The 27,998-nt window shown below is 33.9% G+C and overlaps 2 protein-coding genes across 2 annotated transcripts in view; one reads left to right on the top strand and one right to left on the bottom strand.

The window, feature by feature from the left end:
* sgcz (sarcoglycan zeta) overlaps window positions 1-804 on the bottom strand; it is a 171,757-nt gene extending 170,953 nt beyond the window's left edge. Inside the window, exon 1 of the mRNA XM_077719707.1 lies at window positions 251-804. Within this exon, the coding sequence (XP_077575833.1) occupies window positions 251-289 (39 nt within the window). The 5' untranslated portion in view covers window positions 290-804. The remainder of the gene's footprint in view (window positions 1-250) is intronic.
* A 2,668-nt stretch (window positions 805-3,472) lies between these two features.
* tusc3 (tumor suppressor candidate 3) lies at window positions 3,473-27,236 on the top strand. The gene is made up of 9 exons (XM_077718955.1): window positions 3,473-3,603; window positions 14,619-14,788; window positions 14,984-15,101; window positions 16,990-17,130; window positions 17,254-17,394; window positions 18,031-18,120; window positions 23,863-23,926; window positions 25,153-25,227; window positions 27,129-27,236. The coding sequence occupies exons 1-9, from the start codon at window positions 3,499-3,501 to the stop codon at window positions 27,221-27,223; spliced, it is 999 nt and encodes a 332-aa protein (XP_077575081.1). The 5' UTR covers window positions 3,473-3,498; the 3' UTR covers window positions 27,224-27,236.
* Window positions 27,237-27,998: the final 762 nt, after the last annotated feature.

The following is a 27,998-nucleotide window of genomic DNA, read 5'->3' on the forward strand; positions in this document are numbered from 1 at the left end:
CGGTGTGGAGAAACACACTAGTATACCTAACTCCACCACTAGTCTGCTTTATAACTTGAATGTATTGGTCAAACCATTGTAACCTGATTTCACACTAAAAATAATCACTAAGAATGTAATATATATATATATATATTTTTTTTTTTTCTCATCACCAAGCTGGCCACCCACACATGTACCACTCAACCATCACTCATACTCGATAATTCTCCCCAAGGCGAGCGCATCATATGCAGCCAAAACGTCTTACCTTGAGCGCCTCTATATCCAAAGATGCTGAGCGTTCCATGAGGAGGCTGAATTAGGCTATTGCCACTCAAGAACCAGCATCAAAGTCCCGTTAGTGGACCAAATTAAAGAATCTGTCTTTAAACCGACAGCTTAAATGAGGAAAAAAAAGTTCCAATGCTGTTTTTAGAGTCCCAAACTGTCCCGGGTGGTCATCATAGCAATGGAGTCTGAATAGAGTTTGGTTCTATGGGTAGACGTGTTGCTAAAATGTGGAGTCTGTCATATTGCCAAAGTGCAGAGGAAGCGCACTTATTATCGTCTCTTTAGATTTCAGTTATAAGTGAGTAAGAAATCCCTCCCTGATGGGATATAGTCTCAATGTCCAGTAACCCGCTGAAACTGCGGTCTTGCGAACGGTGTTATGTCCGCGAGGTGTGTTCCCGTGTAGCAGTGTTGAAGAGTCCGGGAAAGAAGAGGATGTTGGAGTCTTTGGCGACCATGCGGCAAACCGCCAGAGAGAGCAGCTCTCCCAGAAAGAAGAGGAACGAGAACGGAATGTGAGGCAGAAGCAGAGAGGGAGTGAGCGAGGGAGGGAGGAAGGGAGGGAGGTATGGGGGAGAAGAGAAGAAGGGAGGAGGGGGATGCTGAGGAGACCCAGTAAAGAGGAGGACTGACCGAAAGAGTTGATAGCAAGGATGGAGGAAAGCATATTCTAATAATTCTTGATGTTATCTATATGTGTTATGGGGGAAAAAAGTGAAAATGAACCAATTTTTGCATTCAATTTGATCATGGACGCAATTGCTAGGTTAATCCAGTGGAAGGTTTTTAAAAGTATCATTTTATGTGTACAATAACAATGTGTAGTATCTTAGATTGTGCAATATTTTAGAATTTATATAGCCAGGATGTGACTTTTTATATTTTTATAGTACTTATTTATGCTTTTTTGTACTGGGAAAAAGTACTTTTTAGAGTAGCAACACCAATTTTGTTATATGTAGATGTGTATGATGAAAATAAAGGCTTTTAATATTGAGATATTAAAATACATCCATTTTAGGCTGAACTCTATAGTTATTGAAGCTACTATCTTAAGGTTAGTTGGGGTTTTGGTTGGTTTTATTATGCTTTTTTTTTTGGTTTTGTATCCCCTGTTTGCTCCCTCGGGTGTTACCCAGGTGTTGCTAATTGTAATCAACCGTTGTCTGTCTATTTAAACCCTGTGTGTTTGCTTTGTTTACTCTATTTCCTACGTCAATGTAATTAGTGATTCCTAACCAGCAGAATTAGTGTTGGATCAGCTGTGCCATTGGAAGATGTCCATTTCTAATTGCTTATGATATCATATAAATAATAAATATTTTAATACTAGATTTGCCAACACAGATCTGCCTTTTCCTTATAATTCAGCTTGGATAATATTCCAGAAACAAAACAATCATTAGCATAAGCAACATTTCTATATAATATCAATTAAATTTATGATACATTAGATCAATACCACCTTTTATATACATATATTTTCAAATCTATGCATCTAAAAGCTCACAATCATCCTTCTCTTTGCTGTTATCACTCTTGTTAGTCATATGTCTTTGAGAGTCGTATCAAATGTATACAATTATACACCAATGAACACATACATACACATGAGCCAAATGAGCAACACTCCAGAGAACACAGAGCAACATTTGTTACAGCAACGAAGAAGAGATAACGAACGTTATATTAATGAGTGTTTTTCCTCTTTCTGACCCTTCTTTCTTTCTTTTCTCTCTCTCGCGGTACACTGGCTTTCCACAACGTCTCTCTTCATGCTTCTCAAGCTTCCTCGCTCAACGCTTCACCTGCAATCCCTGCAGTTCCCAATATCTCTTCCCTTCCTTCCTACCTTTCCTCCTTTTTGATGTCATGTTCACTCATCCGCTATTCCTTTACTCACGCTCATATGCCTTACACACAAACAGCAGCTTTCTAGAAACACACTTTGCATTTTTCCAAAAGACCTTGTCATATTTTTTAACTGAAATGCGATCATCAGGTTCCATGCCAGTTCGATGACATTTTTTTTATTCCTGCCTACGCGCCTCTCGGCTTGAGTTCGCATTTTAAAACACAGTTAACAGTTTCTTTCTTTTAATTCTGTGTTCCATTTAGTTGGCACGTTACCTCGGGCTGTCTGCTCATATATGCAAATGTTCTAGAATTGTCACTTTAGTGCCAAAACTCTTCATCAAAAAACAATGACTGCTAAGCCATTAACTTACTACTCTTAGAGAAATGTGGGACAATTAAGAATGAAAGAAAAATGTGAGACAGTTTGTCAGAAGTGAGTTAATGTGAACAAATTATGTCTTTGTATATCTATGTCTACATATTTTATTCAGAAACTATAATTTTCTACAATGTGAGACTCTACTAGATTGGAATGTCAACATAAAGGAATGAATTAAATAAGGATAAACCCAATTAAATACTTTGGTGCCACACAGAGAAACTTTACTTTAAAATTGCGTTGTTTACTTTATGCAAAATATGGATGCGTCAAAATCTAACATCAAGCATTTTACATCTTAAAACATTAATTCAGATTATGCAGCATATTGTATTTACAATACGCTATTGTTGTTGTTTTTACTGCCTTGCAATGCATTTTTTTAGCAGACATTTATTAGAATATTCTCAGTCATATAATCACTGGCGGCAGGGTATTGCTTTAAACTACTTTTTAAATATTAAAATTGCATTTTTTAAAGAGAAATGAAATTTTAATGCCAATAGTTAGTTCATATAACGAGGGAAAAAGTAGATTAGTGAAAAAGTTGAAAGTGAAAAGTGAATAGAAAGTAAAATGAGATGATTATGATGATAATAATAATTACAATATTATCTATAATAATAATAATAGTCGGTTTGTTTGTGCACTTTGTGGTGAAGCTTTAAATCTCATTATACTGGTATAATGACAATAAAAATCATTAAATTAAACTCTATAATATTAATTATTATCATAATAATACATTAAAACTATTTAAAAGAATATCATAACAAAGATGCAGGTAAAAATGTTATTAAAAACGAAAAAGGGGAAATGGTTGGAAGGATAGCTGCATATTTTAAGACCAATTTATCATAACAACAAGAATTTAAAAAGAAAAACTACATTACCCAGAGGCATTTGCGAATAAACCCTCTCGTCTCTGATTGGCCGATGGAGCATCCAATCCCTTGGCACTTGTCTCGCAGACAGAGCATCCTTCCGTCATGGCGTCTCTCCGGGTGAAATCCTTCAGAAATGTACCTGTCTTCTGTGTTTTTTTCTTCCTGATGCTGACTTTGCAGTCTGGAGGAGGACAGAAAAAGAAGGAGGTAATGTTTTGTCATCCAGCGTGTATTTTTAAGAGAATGCATCAACCATACGTCAAGATGCTTCATTCAGATGGCTAATACTCATTCTCACTGTACAATCAGACAGAGAAACGCCCATTTTAATCGGAAATATTGGGATCGTTTCTTTAAATTTACATGCTTGGTGTATTTTCGAAGTGTTGCAAGCTTTTTTTCATATAAGATCTCAATCTGTTTCTAGTAAGATCGTTTCATTAATGATGTCCAGTTCTGTTTACAGAAGATTACCTATTCATTTGAATGGTCAGAAAAATAATCCCAGATTGAGAATAAAAATGATATTAAACATTATGCAATCTTGAGATGGATTATATTATTATTGTTTTAGTTGGTGCATAGGGAGTTGCAATTTAATGCATCATTTATTTGCTCTTTTTTAAGCAATGATCTCAATGTTGACATGTTGTTGCCATGGTTACCTTGTGAAGTGTAGTTATTAATTTATGTTTAAAATCCTAATCACACGTTTGACATTAAAAATGAATGAAAATAATCTAACTCATGGGTGTCAAAGTGTCACCCAAAAAAAGATTATGAGTGCCAAGTTTTTGTTTTATGATCAAATTCAAATAAATATTATAGATATATAGGGAATAATGCCTATGTTTCCCTTTTTAAATTGATAAGATTTGTACTAATTTGTATGTCCAAAAATTATTTAATGGTCAGCAAGATTGGGAAAAATAAAGGATTATATATTTATTTTAAAGATATCGGATTATATATTTATAGATTTTATCCAATCAAATGCTAGTGAGTTTCTCATATTTTTCCTACAAAATTGGGACACTAATCATTTTTAAAGGGCTTAGTTGTCCTGCTTTATATTTTTTTATTTTTGGAGGATCATGGAACAAATTAGAAAATTTAAATATAAAGTATTGCTCCACTTACCAAAAAAAACAAGTTATGATACAAGTTCTGGAACAGGTACGACTGACTACATGTTGAAGGTAAACACTTTTTGTTATGTTTAGTCTATCACAACTTTGTATTCATCGAACTATCGTCATTCCCAAAACATTGCATCAAATTTCCCTGCTGCACCGCCTCATCAACAACTTTCTTCTGAAGTAACTTTGCATATAAATAGAGAACTGATTAGGATAGAGTATATAGGGATGATATCCACACTCTATGCATACACAAATTATTGAATGGGGAAATTAAGAAAGTGTGTTTGTCAACAGTTGGCTTAAAGAGAAAAACAATGAACTATTAAACACTTGCAGTGATTTACATATTGTCTTTCTTATATGTGCTGTAGTTAATGGTATTTTTCTGCTGTAGAATAACAATAGGATGCATTGTACATAGTTAATTAAGACAATTAGTCACAATAATATCTATCAATGTGTATATAATGTCTTTTTAAGAATAATTAGGCTTATTGCAAGAAAAAAAGTGCTTAAAGTGGCCGCAAATGTTGATTAGTTTGCAATCTGATGCCCTTAAAATCTCAATTTCTTACTTTCCTTTTAAAACAAGTTAAAGAAGATGTATTTATATGTCCGGGTAACATCTTGAGATAAAAAAATGAGCAATAGTTTGGCATTCAGGTTCAGACTGACAGCAGAAAAGAAATGAAACAAATATTTGAAAAGTAACTTAGGGCAGAAGCACTAGACCCCTGCCTCTCTAAACCTGGTTATATACCCCTCAGGAAAGAGAGGAAATAGTCATAGAGCCAAAGAATATTTATAGCCCTTCAACACTTGCTCGTTCATCACCTCAGCTTTGCTAGATATTATATCTGCCTGGTGTTGTGTTTCTGTCTTTAGGCTGACGACTGCACAAATAAAGAACCAATGTAAGCACTTCCTATATGGAGGCATCTGGAGTCAGCAAGGGGCAAAGAGAGGACAAAATATCCAAGGCTATTCAAATACAACAAGAATTATGGATATCTAGAGACTGGTTTATTAAGAAAAAAGTACTATTACTGCTCCAGAGAACAATATAATAGTTAAAGCAATAATAAAAGATGGAGGAAGACATTTATTTTAAGGTCTGGGTGACTATAGAAAAATGGTGATAAGTATTTTGGACTGATTTTTCTATTATGGATGTCTAGATTATTATTTTTGCCGATACAGTCCAAAACTAGAATTTATTGTGTAGTTTAAAAATGTAAAAATAAGTAGTATTAGTATTAAAGTTAGCCTAGTTGTACCTGGTCAACAAATAGTGTATTTTACATACTGCTATGTTGCTATCATGAGTTTCTCAACTGAAATTGTTCCATGTTTGCTTAGTAGTTTGATTTACTGCAATTAAAAAGTACTCTGGTACTAAAAAAAAACTCTTTGACGACAACTGGATCAAACCAGATTTTATGCCAAAATCAGATACTGTCCAATACTTCAAGAATCGCCATCTAAGGTACTTCTACAGATACGTAGTATCAGATCGTGACATTTGTAGTACCAGTCACAATTGACAGTAATTTTCAGTCCTATTGAAACAACTCTAAAAACTCAACTTCAATTATTCTCCCACAAAAGCAGCCACAGTGTAATTTTAGAGAATAAAACAACACTATATTATAATCATAGCTTCAGAACCACAACAACAGATATTTTGCTATCCTACTGTGCTTTCTAAAATCAACATTCCCACTGTTGAACCTTCCTGGCTTTTTTTTTGCTGTTAATGATGCCATCCGTTAAGCCTTGCTGTGTCTCTGGTCTTTTCATTTGAGGAAAGTCGCATTTTCATATTTTATCTCCTACCGCTGAGCAACAACAAATTACCATAGTGCTTGTTGGAGCTTGTTGCTAATACGCTGTCTATATCAAACTAGCTTGGCTTGATACAATCAGTTTAGCTCTGAGCAAGTCATATCATTATTGGTTATTACTGTCGCTGTTGGCATTTCTTAACTTTAACAGTTTTCTATTGTCATTATACATTGGTAGGCAGGATTCTGTAAGTGTCTGCGCCCCGTCTGCGTAGTAAAATTCACGAATGGTACTTTCAATTGGTTCAATTTTAGTGGTTTATGGTTCTTTTTAGGGATTTGGAATTTTACTCAATCATGGGAGTACAAAAATATATTTTTAGTATTGCAGATTTACATAAAAAGTTACAAAAATATTTGTCTACGTAATTATATGCGGTTTTCCCACGAAAAAAGCAATACGATGAAAATAGTCACAAAAATAAATTTAAAAAACTGCTTATTATTGCTTATGTTACCTTTATAATAGGAGTACTTTTTATTCTAATGCTTGTTTTCGTCTTACTACCGCTTACTGGGTTTGAATCCAATCAAAGAGGAACACCAGAGCAGTTTGGGAGTACTACTTTGGTACTCCGATGGTGTTTAGGAAGCTGTCTCCCACCTCTACTACTCCCCATTTCCCTGTTTTGGGCTAAAAGTCTTTATAAGCTGAGCTTCTTGCCTCCCTAGGATTTTAAGTCCATTTTGGAGACAAGGCACAGTGATACGATTGTACTGTGCAGGGAACTTGAATTGTGGTTCCGTGGATTTGCGGGCGCTGTCGTGAATGTTCACTTATCACCAACATTTCAGCTGCAGTAGTTTCTTCTGCTAAAAAGGAAGGACAGAATCTCCTTTCATGACTTTCCTCTCTTCACGTCTGCCTCACTTTCGGTTCTGAAATGGCTGTTTTTTTTCTTTTAGTATTCCACTCTCTTGCTCCCGCCTTATGAATGCATGGCAGTTCTCAGTCAGTCACTGTTGATTCTCGACAATTCTTTCTGCTCATGAAAATAAATGTATGTTTCGAATGTCCCTGACATGAATATTGCATCCCAATTTGCATCCCCTCACTTTGGTGACAATCCAAGCTAAGCTTCAGTTGAAAAGCTGTTGTAATTCAGGCCTCATTTGTTTGGACAGCACTCATTAGGTTTAGTTGCGTAAATTATTGATGCCCTATTCGTTTCGTGAGGAATGGTTTCCAAGTCAGGCTGACACAGTTGATTATTTTTATATTCGATTCATCACTAATTATTTTTAATGGGGAGTCGACTCATCGGATCAAATAGATCGTATTTTCTCGCATATAAGCCGCATTTGGCGCTAAAAAAATGAATGAATCGAGGGTAAGGCTTGTATCCGCACAAATTTTACTTGACATTTACGAAAACTGCAAGGTGAAATGTATTTTGACGTCACTGAATGAAATTCAAGAAAAAAATAAACCGTATCTTGCATAAAAATGTGAAAAACTCACCTATGCTTGCTGAGGCTGCCGCCATCTTGCCTAGGGATGACAAAACAGACCAGATCAGAATATACAAAGAAGAAAATATCTCAGAAATACCATGTACACTGATTTTTCTCACTATTTTACCTTCAAAGTAACACATTTGTACTCTCTATTAAAACCATGAATATTGAGGCGAAAATTGTGAATCAGGGGGCGGCTTATACGCGAGAAATTGTCAAATCCAACGATTATAAACCAATTTTAAGCAGTATGAAAACATTAGAAAACTGCAATCTTATTTGAATTGACCGTAATAAAGACAAGGCTATTTTTTTCTAAATATATAGTTTGTATTTGTTGTATAGTGATGAAACAAATGTAAAATCGCAGATAATATAAGTAGTAAAAAGTCTTTGGATGAACAAGCCAAGAGTTGAAAAATCCTCAGCATGCCTTTACTCAATTTTATGGGCTGTTCATGACTTCACTGCTGCCCTCTCCTCTTTGTGCTACTGTTTTTCTGAGGGAAAGATAAAAAGGAATAAACCTCAGTGGGTTTACACCAAATAGAGGCACCCTGCTGGTTTAAAGGTGCCTGTGGTGAGCCATTCTCAGCTCTACAAGTCAACCGCAGTTTTTTGGCCGGCTGCCTTCCTTACTTCCATTTTTGCAGACAAAATCTACAGTGCATATCAATTCTACATATGTACAATATTATAATCAATGGCCAATGGAAAACCTCCAGAGTCTGACAGTTAGGAATTCAGCATATAAAGAATCACTCAGGTGTAAAATCAGTTTTTTTCCGTGTTGAAACACATTGTATAGTGCTGAGAACAAGAGTTTCTGGACAATTACTGTGTTCTGAGTAAGCAATTTGTTTTACAGGCTTGGCTTCTTTTTTTTACATTTCAGTGATAATTAACAGGAGTTGAAATAACTCAAATTGGACGTTTCTTCTCATTACTTTCTTTGTGGAATACATTGCACAGATCCACTCTTTTGTTCATGTACATTGAGTATGCATGTTTTTTATTTGTCTACCTGCCTCAATCCCTCATGTGAGTTTTCCCCGTGACCGGACGTTTGGTCGCCGGTCAAATGTACTCAGATATTAAACAGAACTTGGATATTAAACAGTACTTGTAAATTAAACAGTACTTGTAAATTAAACAGTACTTGGAAATTAAACAGTACTTGGAAATTAAACAGTACTTGGAAATTAAACAGTACTTGGAAATTAAACAGTACTTGGAAATTAAACAGTACTTGGAAATTAAACAGTACTTGGAAATTAAACAGTACTTGGAAATTAAACAGTACTTGGAAATTAAACAGTACTTGGAAATTAAACAGTACTTGGAAATTAAACAGTACATGGAAATTAAACAGTACATAGATATTAAACAGTACATAGATATTAAACAGTACATAGATATTAAACAGTATATAGATATTAAACAGTACTTGGATATTAAACAGTACTTGGATATTAAACAGTACTTGGATATTAAACAGTACTTGGATATTAAACAGTACTTGAATATTAAACACTACTTAGATATTAAACACTACTTAGATATTAAACTCTCTCTCATGAATATAATTTTGAGAGCTGGCTTCAACAGTAAACTCTGTCACCATTTGACCGGAGACCAAAAAAAACGGCGACCAAAAGACCAGCGACCAAACGTCCGAGCACCATTTTCCCAGATAAGATATTTAATTTGTTTTCTCATTCTCCATCTCTAAAGGAATAACACGGTTCTTTGAGTGACATTTACCATCATTTCTACTGATCTCATCCCTTTTTAAATATTCACCAGTTACCCTTCAGATTACATCCACGTTTCCTCACCCACCAGCTTGTTGCCCCACCCTACACCTTTCTTCCCAATGGGAGACAAGTGTCAAGTGTTACTATATAGCTGATATGAACGAATGCGATTCCTCATTGAGAATATTATGTGTTGCCTGTGTGCTTTTGCGAAAAGGAATGCGCGTTTGTATATGTCTGGCTTGTGACTGATAAGACGTCCCACTCTTATCCTCACAGACAGCCTTGTGTTTCTGTGACACTTCATAGGCTCTACACATACTCTAATACTTTTACTCGGCTGCACATCAACAAAATACACAAGTACACACCGGCACAGACAAGAACTTGTTTTCAGACACTGTCTTGACTGTAATGTTTGATTGAAAGGTTTAAAGTGGATCTTTACTGTAATGCAGTGTGTCTAGGGAGTTTGGGTGGGACTCCATGTTTCCTTGTCACAGATAAATGATAAATCTCTCCTATTAAACGCATCGTCCTTGTGGTTCAGTGGCACGTAGCCTCTTAACTCTCCGCGTGGGTTGTTTTTTTAACCAAGTATGTGTTGGTGAATAAGAAATCACGGAAAAAATTAATTGAATTTTCGAGTGTATTACTGAGTTATGTAGGCAGGCATATATTCATTATGTAGATGGAAAATATTCTACTGCAACTTTTTTTTTTACATTTTTCAAAAATTTCATCATTTGAAGTGTCCATTTTTTTCCAAATCATTTACAAAGAAAAATGAAAAACATTTTTTCGAGCCATATAAGTTCTTAGCGTGGTTGCAAGAAAGGCTTTGACATCTTGTAGATTTCACTGAAATAAACAAGGAGAAAGAAGAAAGAGTACTTCAACACTAGTTGACAGATCAAGTCTCTAATGAGGAGTTTGATTGCAGATGATCATTGCTCTCCTCACTTCAACTGAGCAACTGGTGGCCACAGCCCCCTTCCAGCTGCTCCAATTACTGACCAGCCAATTATTCGCAGCGGAGTACGGCGAATACTCCAATAAAGTTGGTTAGCTTATTCAACCATGGCAATGGAAGCATCTAAGCAGAAATACTTTAAATGTTATCCTTAACTCACCATGTTTACCAACATTTACTCATTTTAGTAACCATGGTTACTCATATTTACTTGCTCAAGTACAGTATTTTTCAGATTATGAGCCAAAGAATACACCAAAAAATATCTAAATTGCATTTTTTTGGTGTGCCATTTCTATTTTATCAGAAAAGAAGAAATAAAAAACATTGAATTAAGAATATTTACATGGCTAAACATGCATTTTTAAAGATTTTTAACTGTTTTTCAGGTAAATTGTAGCCTAAAAATAAAAAAATATTAAAACGTAACATGATGTTTACCAAAAAAAAATAACACTTGAGTAATAGTCGCAAACTATGAAACAAAGCTGCGCTTTTATCCCAGAAAATGTTATTTACTTGCTCAATGATGCTCTTACTTGCTCATGTTTGCCAAAGCCCACTTAAAAAACCCTATATATACACCTATGTGGTCATTTTTAAAAGATACCACCGTCTTTAAAGCAGAGTACCCTTAAGAAAAAGGTTCTTTAAATAGATCTTGCCCTAGGTTATTAAACAACGGCTTCGTCCAGGAGATATTATCTAATGACTTTTATTTCTAGTTCATTCTGCAAGCATTTTAGCTCTTTTGTCAGTATGGCAGCTCATTGACGTCTAACTGCCTCATCAGGCGAAGGTCGCAATAAAACAGGAGGCCTGATGTGTCCAGTGGTCATTATAGAAGACCTTGACGGCATATCATAATATCTCCTCTCTTTGTTTTAACATCGTCTAAATGCCAAGTCTATAGAGGTAGCTTTATCCCAGTAGTGAATGTCTTAATATCCTCATTTTATGGCCATTTTTGCAATTGATTGGCCATGAAATAGTACTTCAGGTCGCATGTTAGCCCTATATTTTTCATTACAAATTACATAACACTGATTTGACAGGTGACTCGCCGCTATTTATAGTCCAGCGTGTAGCATTGAGGATAATATTATTATTTGTTAAAAGTTCTGATACAATTAAATGAACCTGATTTTTTTTTCACTGGTTAAAATGAATTAAAAGTCAAATGACATGAGTTCTTGCATGCAAAAAAGTTTATCTGAACACTAAGACAATAATTTTATCTTATCTTGAGGATTATATGCAAATTAATGTCTTCAATTAATCTAAAATTCAGCTTGAATAGCTTTGTTCACATTTTGGTCATTCCATAGAGTGCCTAGAATAGGGGTGGGCAAACTTTTGGGCCCGGGGGCCACATTGACTTAAAAAAATTGACAGATGGGCGGGGTCAGCACAAGATATGATACAAATAAAAAAGTGCATCCGTTAACAGTACATATGAAACAAACAGGGAAAAAAGGACTAAAGTATTAACAAAATCATCACTCATCATTAAAGTAAAAAGTATAAAGTACAACGTAAAGTAAAAAGGGAATGTATTAAGAAAAATTAAAATGTAATTCAAAAAAAGATAGAGGGGCTTTAAAACACCAAAAAACAAATAAGAGTGGACAGAGCTACTGCCACTAGCTTCCGTGTGACGGCGCCATCTTGGGGTTAAAAAAAAATACAAAAAATATGTGGACAATGTCGGCGGGCCGGATTAAAAAGCCTAGCGGGCCATATGTGGCCCGTGGGCCGTAGTTTGCCCATGGCTGGCCTAGCATATACAAATTAAATTTGAATTAAATTGATTGTAAAAACAAATAAAAATAATAGCTGCTCTGTTTTGTCTCATATTTCATGGCCTTATAATAGACATTACATTTATAAGGCTGTCTGTTTTGATTTCTTTTTATAAACCAAGTTACAACTATATTTCATTTTTCTTTCTAGCCTGCCTCTTTGGTGTTTATAATTAGCCGTTCTTCCTCTTCTAAGGCATTGTTTTATCAACTGTTTCCCTCTTATCTCGTCTTAAATAGTCTTCAAAACCACACAAAGAAAGTTAATTTGATCTGATACAGCGTACACCCAATCCCAAAATATATGACGGTAAAAAAGCAGCTGCATTCGACAAAATGTAAGAATATGAAAAAAGAAATTAGACTAAATCAAGATCTCCCGGGGCTGATGGGCAGCATGGCGTATGGACAATGGCAGGAGAAAAATGCTTTGATTTGAAGTATTTGTTATATGCCCGATACGATTACAAATCTCCTCCCTTGACTGTCAGTTCATGTTATTTCTGGGAATTGCTACTTGTGGGAAGGCCCATTTGAAGCTGGAAATATGAAATTTAGTTCTAATTCAATGGAGTTGACAGATGGAAACAATAACACTCGCAAACAAATTGACAGAGAAATGCACATTTGCAGTATAGAGCCACCATTGTATGGATTGTGATGTATTTCAAATGGAGAAAAAGAAATGGTCAAATGAGTTATTGTTTAAATTGATTTCGGGAATGTAAATCTTGGTGAAATATGTTTTTGGTCTTGAGCCATATTGAACTTTACCTCAGTTGAGTGTAAGTATTCTAACATGGTATGTTATGCTGCCTTATAATGTCTGTGTTAGCTCTATGTCTTTGGTATGTTATGCAAATATTGAGTAAAATGTATATATATTTATATGCAATGTCAGATGTAGAAAGGCTCAATTATTCGTTAAACCATGTGTTTTTTTTTTTTACTCAGACATTTTCTTAGTTTTGCTTGGCCTGCGATTAATACTGTAGTACTTTTTTTATTCCTATAGCCACAAACAGCTTGTTATATTGTTTTTTTAGGCTATAGTTAACTAAAAACATTTTAACAGATGCCTATTTAGCCTGTTCTTCTTCATTTTAAGATTGCTACTTGAATTTTTGTACTTGTTTCCTGATAAAACACAAAATCAGCCCTCCTAAAAAATGCGACTTATAGTCCAGTGACACGTATACATATTTTTTTTCCCTCTTATTGTGTATTCTTTGGGTGGTATGACTTATACTAGGATGCGACTTGTTGTTATCCTCCATTTACTCTTGCAGGGCCATATTTTTTTTGTGTGTATGTGTGAGAAGGATCCGTGTTTTGTCCGTTGTTACACTTAGCCAATTTGAAGTAATCCTTCTTATGAATGGGAGTAAAGGAGGAAACCGAATTGGAGCGAGATGGCTAAAGATGAGGTCTATTCGCTTACAATAGAAGCATTTTCAGAGTAGAGAAAGTGAAGTATTGTTGATTGGACAAATGTTTTGGCTCTTCTAATAGGTTGTGCAAAGAGCACGCTCCTTAGTGGTGTAAAAAATATATATACTATGTCAACCTGCGAATTGTGTTTCAGAAAAAGTTGTATAGGGGTCTGTCCTCATAGTAATTGGTCAGTTTTATTAAAGTTTAATAGGACACGTCCAATATTTTTATAGGATTTTACTGTCTTTGTATTTATATATTCATTATTAAAACTTTTTTTAACACAGCTTGAGTTTACATTCTTGTTTTTCTTACATAAAGTGTTTGGATTAAAGCATTTTTTATTTATTCTGCATTTTAACTGAGCTGCTTCAAGGCATGTTTTATAAAAACAGCTTTTTTTGCAGCTGTAGTTGCTGTTAGACTTTATATTTTTGTTTTAAATTTTGCTTGGTAGTTCCAGTTTTAATTCAATAGCTTGAAGGCTCAAGGTCATTGAAGAAGCTAAAAGAACTGAAATAAATATTTATTTCTAATATTTCTTCACTTCTAACAATGATTGTCTAAAACCTTGAAGTAATTTACTTTAGAAGGCACTCATTTAGTTCAGTTTTAATGCTTTTAAAGATTTGACAAGGTGCTAAAACTCATATTATGTGATTTTTTAAAGGTAAAAATTAGATCCAATATATTTTTTTCTTCCTAAATTAGCCTAAAAAGACACGAATGGTTAAAGGCCATATCCCTGTATTCAACACTATCATTTTGTCTTCAAACTTTGCCTAATAAATTCTGTTTTTTTTCCTTTTTAGAATCTTCTGTCAGAAAAGGTTGACCAGATGATGGAGTGGTCTTCTCGCCGTTCCGTCGTACGAATGAACGGTGACAAGTTTCGCCGTTTTGTCAAAGCGCCACCTAGAAATTACTCCGTCATCGTTATGTTCACGGCACTGCAACCTCAAAGGCAGTGTTCTGTCTGTCGGTATGTATGCATACACGCAAGAATGAACCTCAGTCGCTAGGAAATTCGCAGCTCTTACATTTTGACAGAGTATAGAGCATAGACATTTGGTTGCGCTTTTTTGCTTTTATTTTTATGGGGCTGTGTCAAAAGGCTTAAAATATGTATTGTTTGTCCTTATCTCTATTGTTTTTTTTTACATTTTATATTTTGCAGACAAGCAAATGAGGAGTACCAGGTCCTGGCAAACTCATGGCGCTATTCGTCTGCTTTTTCAAACAAACTTTTCTTCACTGTAGTGGACTATGATGAAGGAGCAGATGTTTTCCAACAGGTTAATGTTTGCTTTTTGATATTCTTACCATTTAAACACTGGCCATTTTACACTTTAGTATTTTTTTTTGCATCCCTATGGCTTTCCGAGCTCAGATTATTCAAATTGTTTTATAAAATTCACAATTATATCTGAAAATTCCTGTTGGAAAGACAAATATCGTGATTTAAGATCTTAATTTTACTTCAAATGTTCATTAAATAGGCTTAATATTGAAATTGACATTAAAAAAATACACCTGACATTGTTAACAGAGATTTAAAAGTCAAAACTCGGTCTATTTTAATTGTTGTTTTGTTTACATGTTTACAACAGATGCCCCGCCCCCTTCAATCAACCAATTGCATTGCGTTCCGATGTTGACAATCAAAATTAATGATGTTATCCGCCAATAGAGCAACAACAACAACAAAAATAAATCATATTCCAATTGTCAAATACAAAAACAACCCAAAAAAGTATATGCATAAAAAATACCGGTTAGGAGCAAATACTTGACAACTGCTAAATTTATTTGATATCTAACTACTTTAGATTTTACTTTCCTGCATGGTAAATTACCAATATAGAAATGTTTTCTCTTCAAACCCTTATTATTATTTTTTTAAGACAATTTGCTCTTTATGGCTCAATCTATCCTCACAGCTTTTATTAAGGAGGACTGTCACATTTTTTTAAGACATCATTTAAAAAAATAGAAATAAAAAAAATGCAAATGAAGCTATTTTGTTTACGGTAGATTAATTATAGATAACTTACCCATAAAGGCAGTGTGTGCCTGTGTGATAAGTGAAGACATTTTGGAGGTTCTCGTACTGTGTGGCTGATTGTCTGTCATAGAAAAGTCTTGCTTTAATGCAACAGGTCCTGAAGGCATAGAAGGCATCAAATCAGTGATCAAATCATCAGATTATGGCAGCGTCTTGGAGCAAAATGCCTTAGCCAGTGTTTTAAACTAGTTTTCTGATCTCGGGTCGAGTGAAAAACTACCCAGCAGCATAAAAGGAGAGTTGGGAAAGAAGTAATAACTCTTGACCTAAATAACTATTGAAATCCTTTGGAGAGGTAACACTTTCTTTAGGAGGAAAAAAAGAAGACAGAAACTGTTTAAATAGCCTGAACACACAGGAATGGGGAAAATACTCGATTGGTCCTAGAGAGGATTGTAGAATTTTGTTGGGGAAATGTACTTTTTATATTTTGCTGTTAAAAGATGAAGCCAATTTTTACAGTAATTATCATATTTTCTCAGATTATAAATTGGAAAAGGCAAGTAAATACATTTTAGGTCAAACTGGACTATAAGTCGCATTTTTGGGAGAGCAGTGTTTTGTTTTAGCAGAAACTGAGAAGAAGCACACATTAAAATAATAATTGTAAAGTGGAGAACAATAGGCTAAATAGGTTTTGCAATTAAAAGCCAATTTTTACAGTAATTATCATATTTTCTCAGATTATAGATCGGAGAAGGCAAATATATACATTTTAGGTCAAACTGGAGTATAAGTCGCATTTTTGGGAGGGCATTTTTTTATTTTATTTTACTAGAAACTGAGAAAAAATGTGTTAAAATAACAATTGTAAAATGGAGAACAATAGGCTAAATAGGTTAACATATTAATTAGATTTTTAGATACCGATAGCCTGTTGGAAAAAGCATAACAGGCTGTCAATGGTCAGGGATCATTTTAAAAAATATATATATATACGTCACACATTATAGTCCGGAAAATACGCTAACTATATTTACATTGGTGTTTACAAATATATTGTAAAGTAATTGCTGCTTTTGGGGCGACATTAATAATGATGCTTACATAATATGTTGTCTATAGTAGTCTAGGTTAATACTTAGCATTATTAATTCTCTCCTTTTTTTTTTAAATAGCTGAATATGAACAGCGCTCCAACCTTCATGCATTTCCCAGCAAAGGGAAAGCCAAAAAGAGCAGACACATTTGACCTACAGAGAATTGGCTTTGCCTCAGAGCAACTGGCCAAATGGATAGCGGACCGCACAGATGTCCAGGTATGTCGTACACATGAGAATTGTTTGTTGGCAGGATAAACGAGGACACGCTTATTAGGAAAAGGATGGAAGCACACAGTTTTTACAAGACTCAAATTATTGTCTCATACCTTTCCCTTCCAGATCCGGGTCTTCCGTCCTCCTAATTATTCCGGGACCATCGCTTTAGCTCTCTTAGTATCTCTAGTCGGAGGTCTTTTATACCTGAGAAGAAATAATCTGGAGTTTATATACAATAAGACTGGATGGGCCATGGCAGCATTGGTAAGGAAATAAAAATAATCAGTCAACTTTTTTTAAAATACCGTATTTTCACGACTATAAGGCGCACTTAAAAGTCTTAAATTTTCTCCAAAATAGACAGGGCGCCTTATAATCCAGTGCGCCTTATATATGGAAAAAATGTGCCATTCATTGAGGGTGCGCCTTATAATGTGGTGCGCCTTATATATGGAAAATACAGTATTTTGCTTCTACAGTCAAGTTTGAAATAGAATAAGGCTGGAAAACAACAAAATCTGTACTGACACTGATAAATGCAAAAAATATATTGAGTATAAACAATAGTACTTCAACCAATAGTGGCTTCCATGCAGAATAAAAACAAAAAATCCTAAAACTAACAAAAAACGTACTGTATTTTCACGACTATAAGGCGCACTTGAGTCTTAGATTTTTCTCCAAAATAGACAGGGCGCCTTATAATCCAGTGCGCCTTATATATGGAAAAATAAAATGTGCCATTCATTGAGGGTGCGCCTTATAATCCAGTGCGCCTTATATATGGGAAAATGTCATTCATTGAGGGTGCGCCTTATAGTCGTGAAAATACAGTAGGGCTAATAGTTTAAGTATTTTTTTGGTTGATTTACTTTGTTTTCGCTTTCTCTTTTGATACAGTGTGTCGTTTTTGCCATGACTTCTGGCCAGATGTGGAATCATATCAGAGGTCCTCCTTATGCTCACAAAAACCCACAGAATGGACAAGTGGTGAGTCTCAGAGAGAGAAACACACATGGACAGCGTGTCATTAGTTTGCCGCAATTCAGTGTCCCTCTCGAGTAGTAATGCACTGCCACCTGCTAGCAGGTCAGCACTGGGCCACTGTGCCAATATGAGTGTCTTCGACAGCTGTGACCACTCATTAAAGGTTACTATGACTATAGAGACAGCTCCGAGTCATTCTTCAGCAAACAAGAGAGCTGTGTCATTTGGCCTTCGGAGCTGTCGTGTTGGATTATTATAGTCTGTTGTTTCCCCCTTCGTCTAAAGAAGAAAATAGCTCACAACATATAGGGAATATTATCATTGCTTGTATTATTCATTCACACAATAAATATTGTTACTTGTAAGGAAACACAAAGTATTTTTAACCCTTCGAAGGTTAAGACCACTAAATTATATTATAATAATTTATAAATAGAAATGTAATTTCTTTAGACATCCCTAGCTTTTAATAGTTCGGAACAAAACAGACTACATTATTTCAAATATTTTTTCTTAAATTTGGACAATGTTACTTTCTATATGGGTAAAAACAACCAAAAATCACATTGCCCAAAATTCATATCTTTAGCCAAACAGGGTCGATAGTTAAAAAAAAATTACAAAAAAAAAAACAGGCTTGTACAAAAAATCTAATTGAATACAGGGATTAAAAACCCTATTTTAATATTCCTTTCTTTACTTCCACAATTACAAGCCATGAGCCACCTGATCCACTTTAGGTTCCTCAACCAAATTGCCTCTCGCCAATTTTCAACTATAAATTACAGCCGCTAAAATACCTATTTTTTCTCTTAAGTACCCCTCATATTTTTACATTTCTTCCCCAACTTCTTCCCTCATCTGTAGCCTCAAATACTTCTGTCCTTTTGCCCTAGCTGTCAATGGATATGAAAAAGATAGCCCTCCTATCATATTCCTGCTAATTTTGCATTACCATACTTACTCGCATATAAGCCGTTTTTGTCAGACCAAAAAAATACGGTTAAGGCTTATATACGGCTATTTCTTTTTTAAATTCCAGTCTCATCTTGGCCTTCCCTTCCCATTTTACCTAGATTTCTTCCCGAGACAGTGTAATTCTTTGAGAACGATGAGCGAGTGAAGCCAGGTAGACTTTATTGAAAGGATTTGTGAACTGATGGATAGTACGAGTGGGCAGATATCATTTGCTTGAGCTTCTTCTCACTGTGAAGGCACAAAAAATGCTGCCGGTTCATTTTTTTTTTTTTTTTTTTGCTGGCCCACACACAATATGACAGAAACTCTAGATTGAGTGGTATGGCATGAGTAATCCAATGGAATGAATGAAACAGAAAGGCGCACAGTTGCTCTCATTTGAAAGAATGCATGGAATATTAATGAGGCAATACAAAATAGACAAAACATTCTGTATTTCTGGCCTGTTATCAAACCTTTCTTTGTGTGAACACAATTACCTGAGGGCACCAACAAACTGTCTTTCCAGCCAATCATTTTTTTTTTGGCAACTGTCATTCTGTCACAGAATACACCCCAAAAATACCTATGTTATAAAATACAATAGCTTTGAGAGGCAAGCCACTGTGACTGTTAGTATTAAGGATATTTTTTCAATTGGAAGATGAATTATTTAGCATTTAAAAGCCGTTTATTCCAATGAAATATGCAGTTTAGTAGGAATTGAACCAACTACCTCAAACCGAGGTCACCACAGGAATAATTTGATGTTCAATTATCACGTCGGGCCAATCCTGAAAGACCAAAGCATCCTTTTTTCACATTTTCGAAGAAGGTTATCTTGTTCTAAGAAAGCAAAGATAAAAAGAATTAAAAAGCCTCTTCTGATATTAATTTTGGATTGGATAACTTTATGCATTCCTTAGTCGGGAAATTTCTTTGTCAGAGTAGCAAGAGGGTGAGGATGCAGAAATACTATGAAGACCCGAATAATTGTAGGCACTGGAATAATAGTAGGGAGTAGAAAATTCCAAATGAATTAATAATAGTAGGCACCGGAATAATGGTACTACTACTACTACTAATATTCGTTATTTTTGGAATTTTCCACTGCCTACTATTATTCCGGTGCCTACTATTATTAATTCATTTGGAATTTTCCACTCCCTACTATTATTCCAGTGCCTACTATTATTCGGGTCTTTATAGTAGGAAAGGCATTTTAGACATATATAGATAGGTAATAAGTTAATAAATAAATGCACGAATAAATCAATAAATAAATAAGTAAGCTAATTGCTGAAAATATATATACATACACATACATAAATACACATACATACATATATATACATATACATACATATATACATATATCTATATATACATATACATACACACATATATACATATATACATACACATACACATACATACATATATATACATATACATAACATACATATATATACATATACATACACATACATATATATACATACACATAGATATATATATACATATACATACACATACATATATATACATACATACATATACATACACATACATATATATACATACACATAGATATATATATATATACATATACATACACATACATATTTATACAAATACATACAAATACATATTTATACAAATACATACACATACATATATATAAGCACATATATACACATATATATTTAGGCCAGCCTAAAATAAGCATACCCTTATCCTTATTACTCATATGTTGATGAGAGTATTAAAAAAACCTTTTGGGAAAGTGACTGTCCCTGTACTATATAAGACCTTTAAAATGAATACAAAATGTGCAATCAACTTGTGATCAACCATGAGTTAAATCCATTTCGTAACACTTTCCTCTACGTTCAGCTTAGTTGACGTTTTCTTTTCCCCCTTTTCCTGTCTGAGCGCCTCCTGACCTTTTACAAGCCCGAGCAATGCACACACATTGAGCTAACCCAAGATGCAGTCTAGAAAAACGAGGAATGTGGCTATTTGAAAAGGTTACATGGCCTTTGGCTGTTACCAGCTGATAGTGTTGTGCTTTAGGTTTTAGCAGTAAGCAAAAAAAATAGTCAGTCACTGTTTGAATAGATCTAATCCCTATTGCACTTGTACTTTCTCCTGATTTATAATGCTGTCTCTGACATGAAAACAGTGAATTTAAATTACCACTTACCACAACAATGTACCTGTGACTTTTAAAATGGGTTTTAAGGCTGTGTTTTATCATATTGCACATTTTTGTTTTTACATTTCAAGCCCAATGATGTTTATTTTACAGTTCCAATCTTTCTATTGCAATGACAAAATTGTCCTATTCACAGGCATTCATTCATCTCAGAGTTTTTATTATACAGTGACTACAAAAGGCAAAAACACACATTCAGTATTGCACACTAATGAATGCAATTCAGCATTCTAATCCATCAGATTAATTGGAAATGCCTGGCAATGGATTGAGGAATTTTTCATCCCAAGAACAGCTCTTACTTTTAGACTCGTGTGTAATACCTATGCGGAATAAAATATCGGTAGATTGCAGTTGGAAAGAACCTTAACAATGTCATTTTTATGTTAATATATCCAGAGTTATAATATTCTTCATTTTTTACATGTTCATTCGTGTTGCTGGATAACAGTAATTTCAAATACTATTTTTCCATCATTGTATACAATCTATTTAAAGTTAAACTAAATCTATGTGCTAAAAATAGGATAGCTGATTTATTAGTTTTAATTGTATTTGAAGAGAAAATTGAACTACCGTATTTTCATGACTATAAGGCGCACTGTATTATAAGGCGCACTGTCTATTTTGGAGAAAATATAAAACTTTTAAGTGCGCTTTATAGTCGTGAAAATACGGTAATTGCTATTGACTTCCAGGTATGAAGCACTCACTACTTTACAGTCACCTCTAGAGCCAGCCATTTTTGATGTTTTGGATTTTTTTGTATAAAATCTTGCAGTGGGGGAGGAGCTATATGATGGAAGATTTTGTAAACTAAGATGGCATCTGCATATTTAACAGTATTGTTTCAGTTCAGGCGTTTGTGTTTTTTTTAATATCCGACAGTGGTGTTTTTTTGTTTTTTGTTTTCTGTTTTTTCCATATATAAGGCGCACTGGATTATAAGGCGCACTGTCTATTTTGGAGAAAATTTAAGACTTAAGTGCGCCTTATAGTCGTGAAAATACGGTATATATCCTAAATTCTTATGAATGAAGGTCTGAATAGATGTAAAAAAAAAACTTTTACTTGACTATTTTGACCAAAAATAATAGCCAAACTCACTTTACCATAAACCTTCGTCCTATTTTGCCCTTTTTATTGCCTGAAATCTTTACCATTTCTTTGACAAATAAGTCCCTTTTTCTCCACACTCTTGTTCTATTTCAAAAACTAATTATCATTATCTATTACAACACATTCTATTTAAACCAGAACATCTAGACCTCGCTGTTTATTAATGAAAGAATCACAAAACATTCTTTTGTTCCCGTCCTTACGAGAGGTTGCTTTCTTTCTTGAGGAGTAAGGATGACATCCTCGATAACAATACATAAGGCCCATTTTTTTGCAATACAGAACTCTCTATAGCCAAGACAAAAGCATCATCTTGAGCCCTAAGCCTTTGTCGTTTTTATGTCTGCTTTCAAGCGCAAACATTCTTAATTTCCCTCCAGTGAAGCAAAAATAAAAACTGCCCACACTTTTACGCCTTCTTTGTCATCTTCAATTTGTCTCTCCTTCCCCATCCATGTCCGATAGGAGATAAAATACACATCAGGGCAGTCAAGTAGAGAAATAGACATTAGATATGCTGTAAACTGAGGGTTGCTAATCATCTGCCAGCTTTTAAAAAGGATTACCAGACCTTCATTTTGTCATTTCCAAAGACTACTGCTTTGTCTTTTTTTCTTGTCTTTTTCCCCATCACATTTCAGGTGACAACGATAAAGTTAAGATAGATTCTCAAAGGTTTTAGTGATCATTTACTGTGCAAAGGTTCATTGGGTACTTGAGTGGGCTTACTGCAAAAAAATGGGTCCTTGTGCTTTTTCAGGCAGCGAGTTGGACGTAGCCATATGTCCAGAAGATTTTTTGCGTTAAAATAAGTTATGCTGTTCCATTCTTCCACCTTTATCACCTCATTTTAATTCCCAAAGTTGTGTAGGACCATAGTTTGTGTTCCCTTTTCTTGTCTATGGAATTTAAGTGCTGTTTTCCCTACGGTGTAAATTTATGGTAGTATTTTATACCTGAAAACAATTAAATTCCAGATTCCAATTTTTCTGTCATACTCGGCCATTAAAAACGATTTTGAGCAAGTTTTCCTTAAATTATGGAAACAATAGTATCATTTAAAACGGTGATACAGCTAAATATTAAGTTAAAGCCATCCTTATTCTTATTTCATGATTACTTTCCACCAACAAAAAGAACTATGTTAAACTAAAATATCCATCACAGCCTCTGTTTAACATAATCAACCGTTTTTCCTTGAATTGACTAAACTACCGTATTTTCGGGACTATACGGCGCACTGCATTTAAAGGCGCAACTTCAATGAATTACACATTTTTTTCCATATATAAAGCACACTAGATTATAAGGCGCTAGGTCTATTTTGGAAAAAAATTTAAGACTTTTAAGTGCGCCTTATAGTCGTGAAAATACAGTAAATGCAACTGTTATGTATTATGTGTCATTTTGCTTTACCTTACAATTTTTCCTACCTTTGGTTTCTCTTTCAGAGTTATATTCATGGCAGCAGTCAAGCTCAGTTTGTGGCAGAGTCTCACATCATCCTTCTCTTGAGTATCCTCTGGCCAATATGTTTGCCTCCATGCATCTAGTATAAGCAAATTGCAAATCAATTAAACAACCTGCACAGTGTACAACAGCTCATTTGGCCTACAAATCTATTGGATACACCACGCTGTGTTTGTTTCTTAATGTGCTTAGACACACCACCCAGGATGCCACCCTTTACTTCTGAAACAAAATCCAAATACACCATCTTCTGTGTTTGTTTGTTTCTCCAAATGAAAGTTTTATCATGCTCTCTCTCTGCGGGGAGACCACCGACTCGGCCACATTGTGAAAAGACAGGAGATTTTACTCTTCCAAACACAATTTATTCTAAATTCAGACGACCCCCATGATAGTCTGCGTCTGTTTACTTGTTTGAAATCATTCTGTTGGTGTTTGACTACTTCTGTGAGCTCGTGCGACATCCATTCTGCGCTTCTGAATGCTTGTGGCTAATGATGCCGTTCACTCTGAGCGATTGTGTTTGTCCCTGCCGTAAATAAAGGGTCCAAGGTCGCACCTGATGCAGAGAGCTACATTTGCTTCCTCATGCTCACCAGTTTTATCCTTTCATTACCTTACAGCTCAATTGAAATGATCACAAAAGCTAAATCAAATACATCTTCTCACTAAAATACTTTTGTATTATAAGTACTATATTCTCAATCTATATTGTCTTTTAGTACAGAGTCAATTGGCAGCAAAACAATAGACACTTACCATATATTTTTCGGGAAGATAAGTCGTACCTGAGTATAAGTCGCACCTGCCAACGAACACACAATGAAAAGATAAATATATATTTATAAATCGCACTGTAGTGAAAGCGTTTTATTTCTTTATAGAAACCAAGGACGTAAAGTAACAATGATAAAATGGCCAAAAAAATGGCTTCTGTTAATATTCTAACAACTGTAGCTATAAAAAAAAACAACACCACAGGTTATCGGTGGTAAGAAAGAGAAAAAAATATATCACAAGTTGTTATTGACTCATGACTCCTTCTAGAAAAGTAGTTAAAATATACTTAAGAATATTTACTAGCCATTACACATACATTTATATTTAGATGTGTCATTACTGCATAGTCATTGTGTTTCCATGTACAACCTAACAGGAACAGTCCGTGACCAAAGTTCTTGAAAATCTGTTAAACATGACTCATGTTTTCATCAGTTTTTCTAAGGAACCATATCCCAATGAATATTTTGTCCTTGACAATCATTCCCCAGATGCTGCTATCACCATGGGCATGGTGCTACTGAATGAAGCTGCTACCTCCAAAGGAGATGTCGGCAAGAGAAGGAGTAAGTCAATACTGCTATTATCGATCTTTCCTAGGATTTCATTTTATCTTTTTGACAAATATGTCATACTAGGAGCCACAAGTTTTGAATTCAGACACAATTTAAGACCTAAAGAACATGCAGTGAAACAATTAATAACTATAAACGTCATGGCAATATGCTAATTTGCATAAATACAATTGACGTAGCGTTCCACTTTTTTTTTTAATAAAAAGGGCAAACAAAAATTTGTTTGATTTCAGCTGAAAATTCTAAGAGCAATTCTCCCATCTACAAAGTTATTTTGCGTCAATTTGTAGCCGTTTGAGTCGAATCAACTTGAAAATAGATCTAAGAAATTGCTCTAAATCCAACATTACACTGCCAAACACAATAATGGAGTCTTCCATAGTAAATCAAGCTTATAAAATGTTTTTCTAACCTGCTTCAATGCTATCCTTGGCATTAACTGTAAGCACAAACTAAGTAAATATGTTTGGTCAACATCAGTAATTGTATTAGCTTTACAAACATTGATTTAACCATCAGAATTGCAGCAATTCACATATTTCATATTTCAACAATGCATACCCAATTGCTTTTTGAGTGCCGTTGTGCATATAAAAAGTAAAGTTAAATTGCTCTGTTTGTTTGCAAAGCGGAATAATGTAGCAAAGATTATGAACCATTTTCCACTTCATTTATAATACAGCAAGAACGACAAAATAACTTGCTTGTGTTATGAAAGTGCTTAATAAATTTCAGATGTCTCTGTTGTTTAATCGTTTATTATACTTTTCTAAACAAATTATATACTTTTTTCTTTCTATCCCAATATTGAAAGATAATTTCTGTCATTATTTTGTGCTTTTAATTAAATTCAATGATGGTTTAGTGAATGACTGATGTTCTTCTCTACCATCTCTCCAGGTTGTAATAACAAATACATCTGTACCTAATCTAATTTTAATTGTTTCTTCACCATAATTGTTTTTCTTTGTTTGATGCATCACAAAATGCACAATTATGAACCAGTGGTTTTAAATAAACAAAAAATAGTCTCACCTCTATTTGACACTGAAAAATAAGTTTTATATTTGTCATATTTGTAACTTTAATTGTGTATATATATATATATATATATATATATATATATATATATATATATATATATATATATATATATATATATATATATATATATATATATATATATATATATATATATATATATATATAAATATACGTATACACACACATACTCACATGTACACACATACACTCACATACACACACATACGCACAGAAATATACACATATACATATATATACACATATATACACATATATACACATATACACATACATACACGTATATACACACATATATACACATATATACATATATATATACACATATATACATATATACATATATATATATATATATACACATATATACATATATACATATATATACACATATATACATATATATACATATATATACATATATATACACATATATACATATATATACACATATATACACATATATACATATATATATACATATATATACACATATATACATATATACATATATATACACATAGATACATATATATACACGTATATACATATATATACATATATATTCTACATAAATTTTGAAAATTGACCACGAGCTCAGGATTATAGTACATTTTTATCCTAATCCCTGATTATCAATGTAAAATATGATAATGGTGGCATTTAAATGCAATGGTGTTGGGTTTTTCTTTTTATTAGTTGATACCTTGCCTAAATAGGGGTCTTGAAGTCAGGGAAGTGAGTACAAAGAATCACTGTTGGCTCATTTGGTTTTAAATTTGGCTCTATGGCAATCTTTGAATGTCTTTGTGTTCTTTTTTTGTATCTAGTTATCTGCTTGGTTGGCCTTGGGCTCGTGGTGTTTTTCTTCAGCTTCCTGCTTTCCATTTTCAGGTCGAAGTATCACGGATACCCTTACAGGTAATTATAGTAGCCAGTATATTTTATGGATCACTCATTTTGTCATTTTTTGTATTGAAAGTGGAAATATGAATAAGCCAAGGACAGTCTTTTTTAAAAAATTTATGTTTTTTTTTTAATGAAAACCTTGTCAATGTAAGATCGTCTAGTGTTTCTCTACAAATCACTTTTTTAAAGGTGTTTACGTTGTGTTATTTTGCTGTCCACATATTGCTACTTCAAAAGTAAATTGAATCACTTGGAATGGAATACCTTCAGTTAAATGGTATTTTTTTTTGTCTAAGGGTCATCACTGTGCTAAGAAAAGGTTTTAGAAGAAAAAATACAAAGTTGTTTAAGGACCGATAGATTATAGTAAACTGTATTTGTATATATACACTTTTTAAAAATGTTTTAAGGGAAATTACTACTTAAAATGTTTCTCTTTTTATGAGTATCAACATAGCATGTTGACAGGTGATAAAAAAACACAGTTATATAAAAATACTTTGTTTCTGTTTAATTGGAGCGTTTTTTTAATATGCAATTTTCAATATTACATTCAATCATGCAAAAATTGTTCCCTGAAATGCTCATTATTTTCAGACTAAGAATGTTTTTTTCTTTCTTTGCATAATTTCAGTGTACTTTGAGTAACATCCAAAGTATTCCATGTAGTATTTAGTTGTATTTTCTTTAGATTAATATTTTTTTCTTTATAATAATATTTAATGGAAAATTAATACTTATTTGTTCTTTCTTTCCTCTATCTTACAGTTTCCTTATCAAGTAAAACAAGG

Source organism: Stigmatopora nigra, chromosome 6, assembly GCF_051989575.1.
Source record: "Stigmatopora nigra isolate UIUO_SnigA chromosome 6, RoL_Snig_1.1, whole genome shotgun sequence".
NCBI classification, from domain to species: Eukaryota; Metazoa; Chordata; class Actinopteri; order Syngnathiformes; family Syngnathidae; genus Stigmatopora; species Stigmatopora nigra.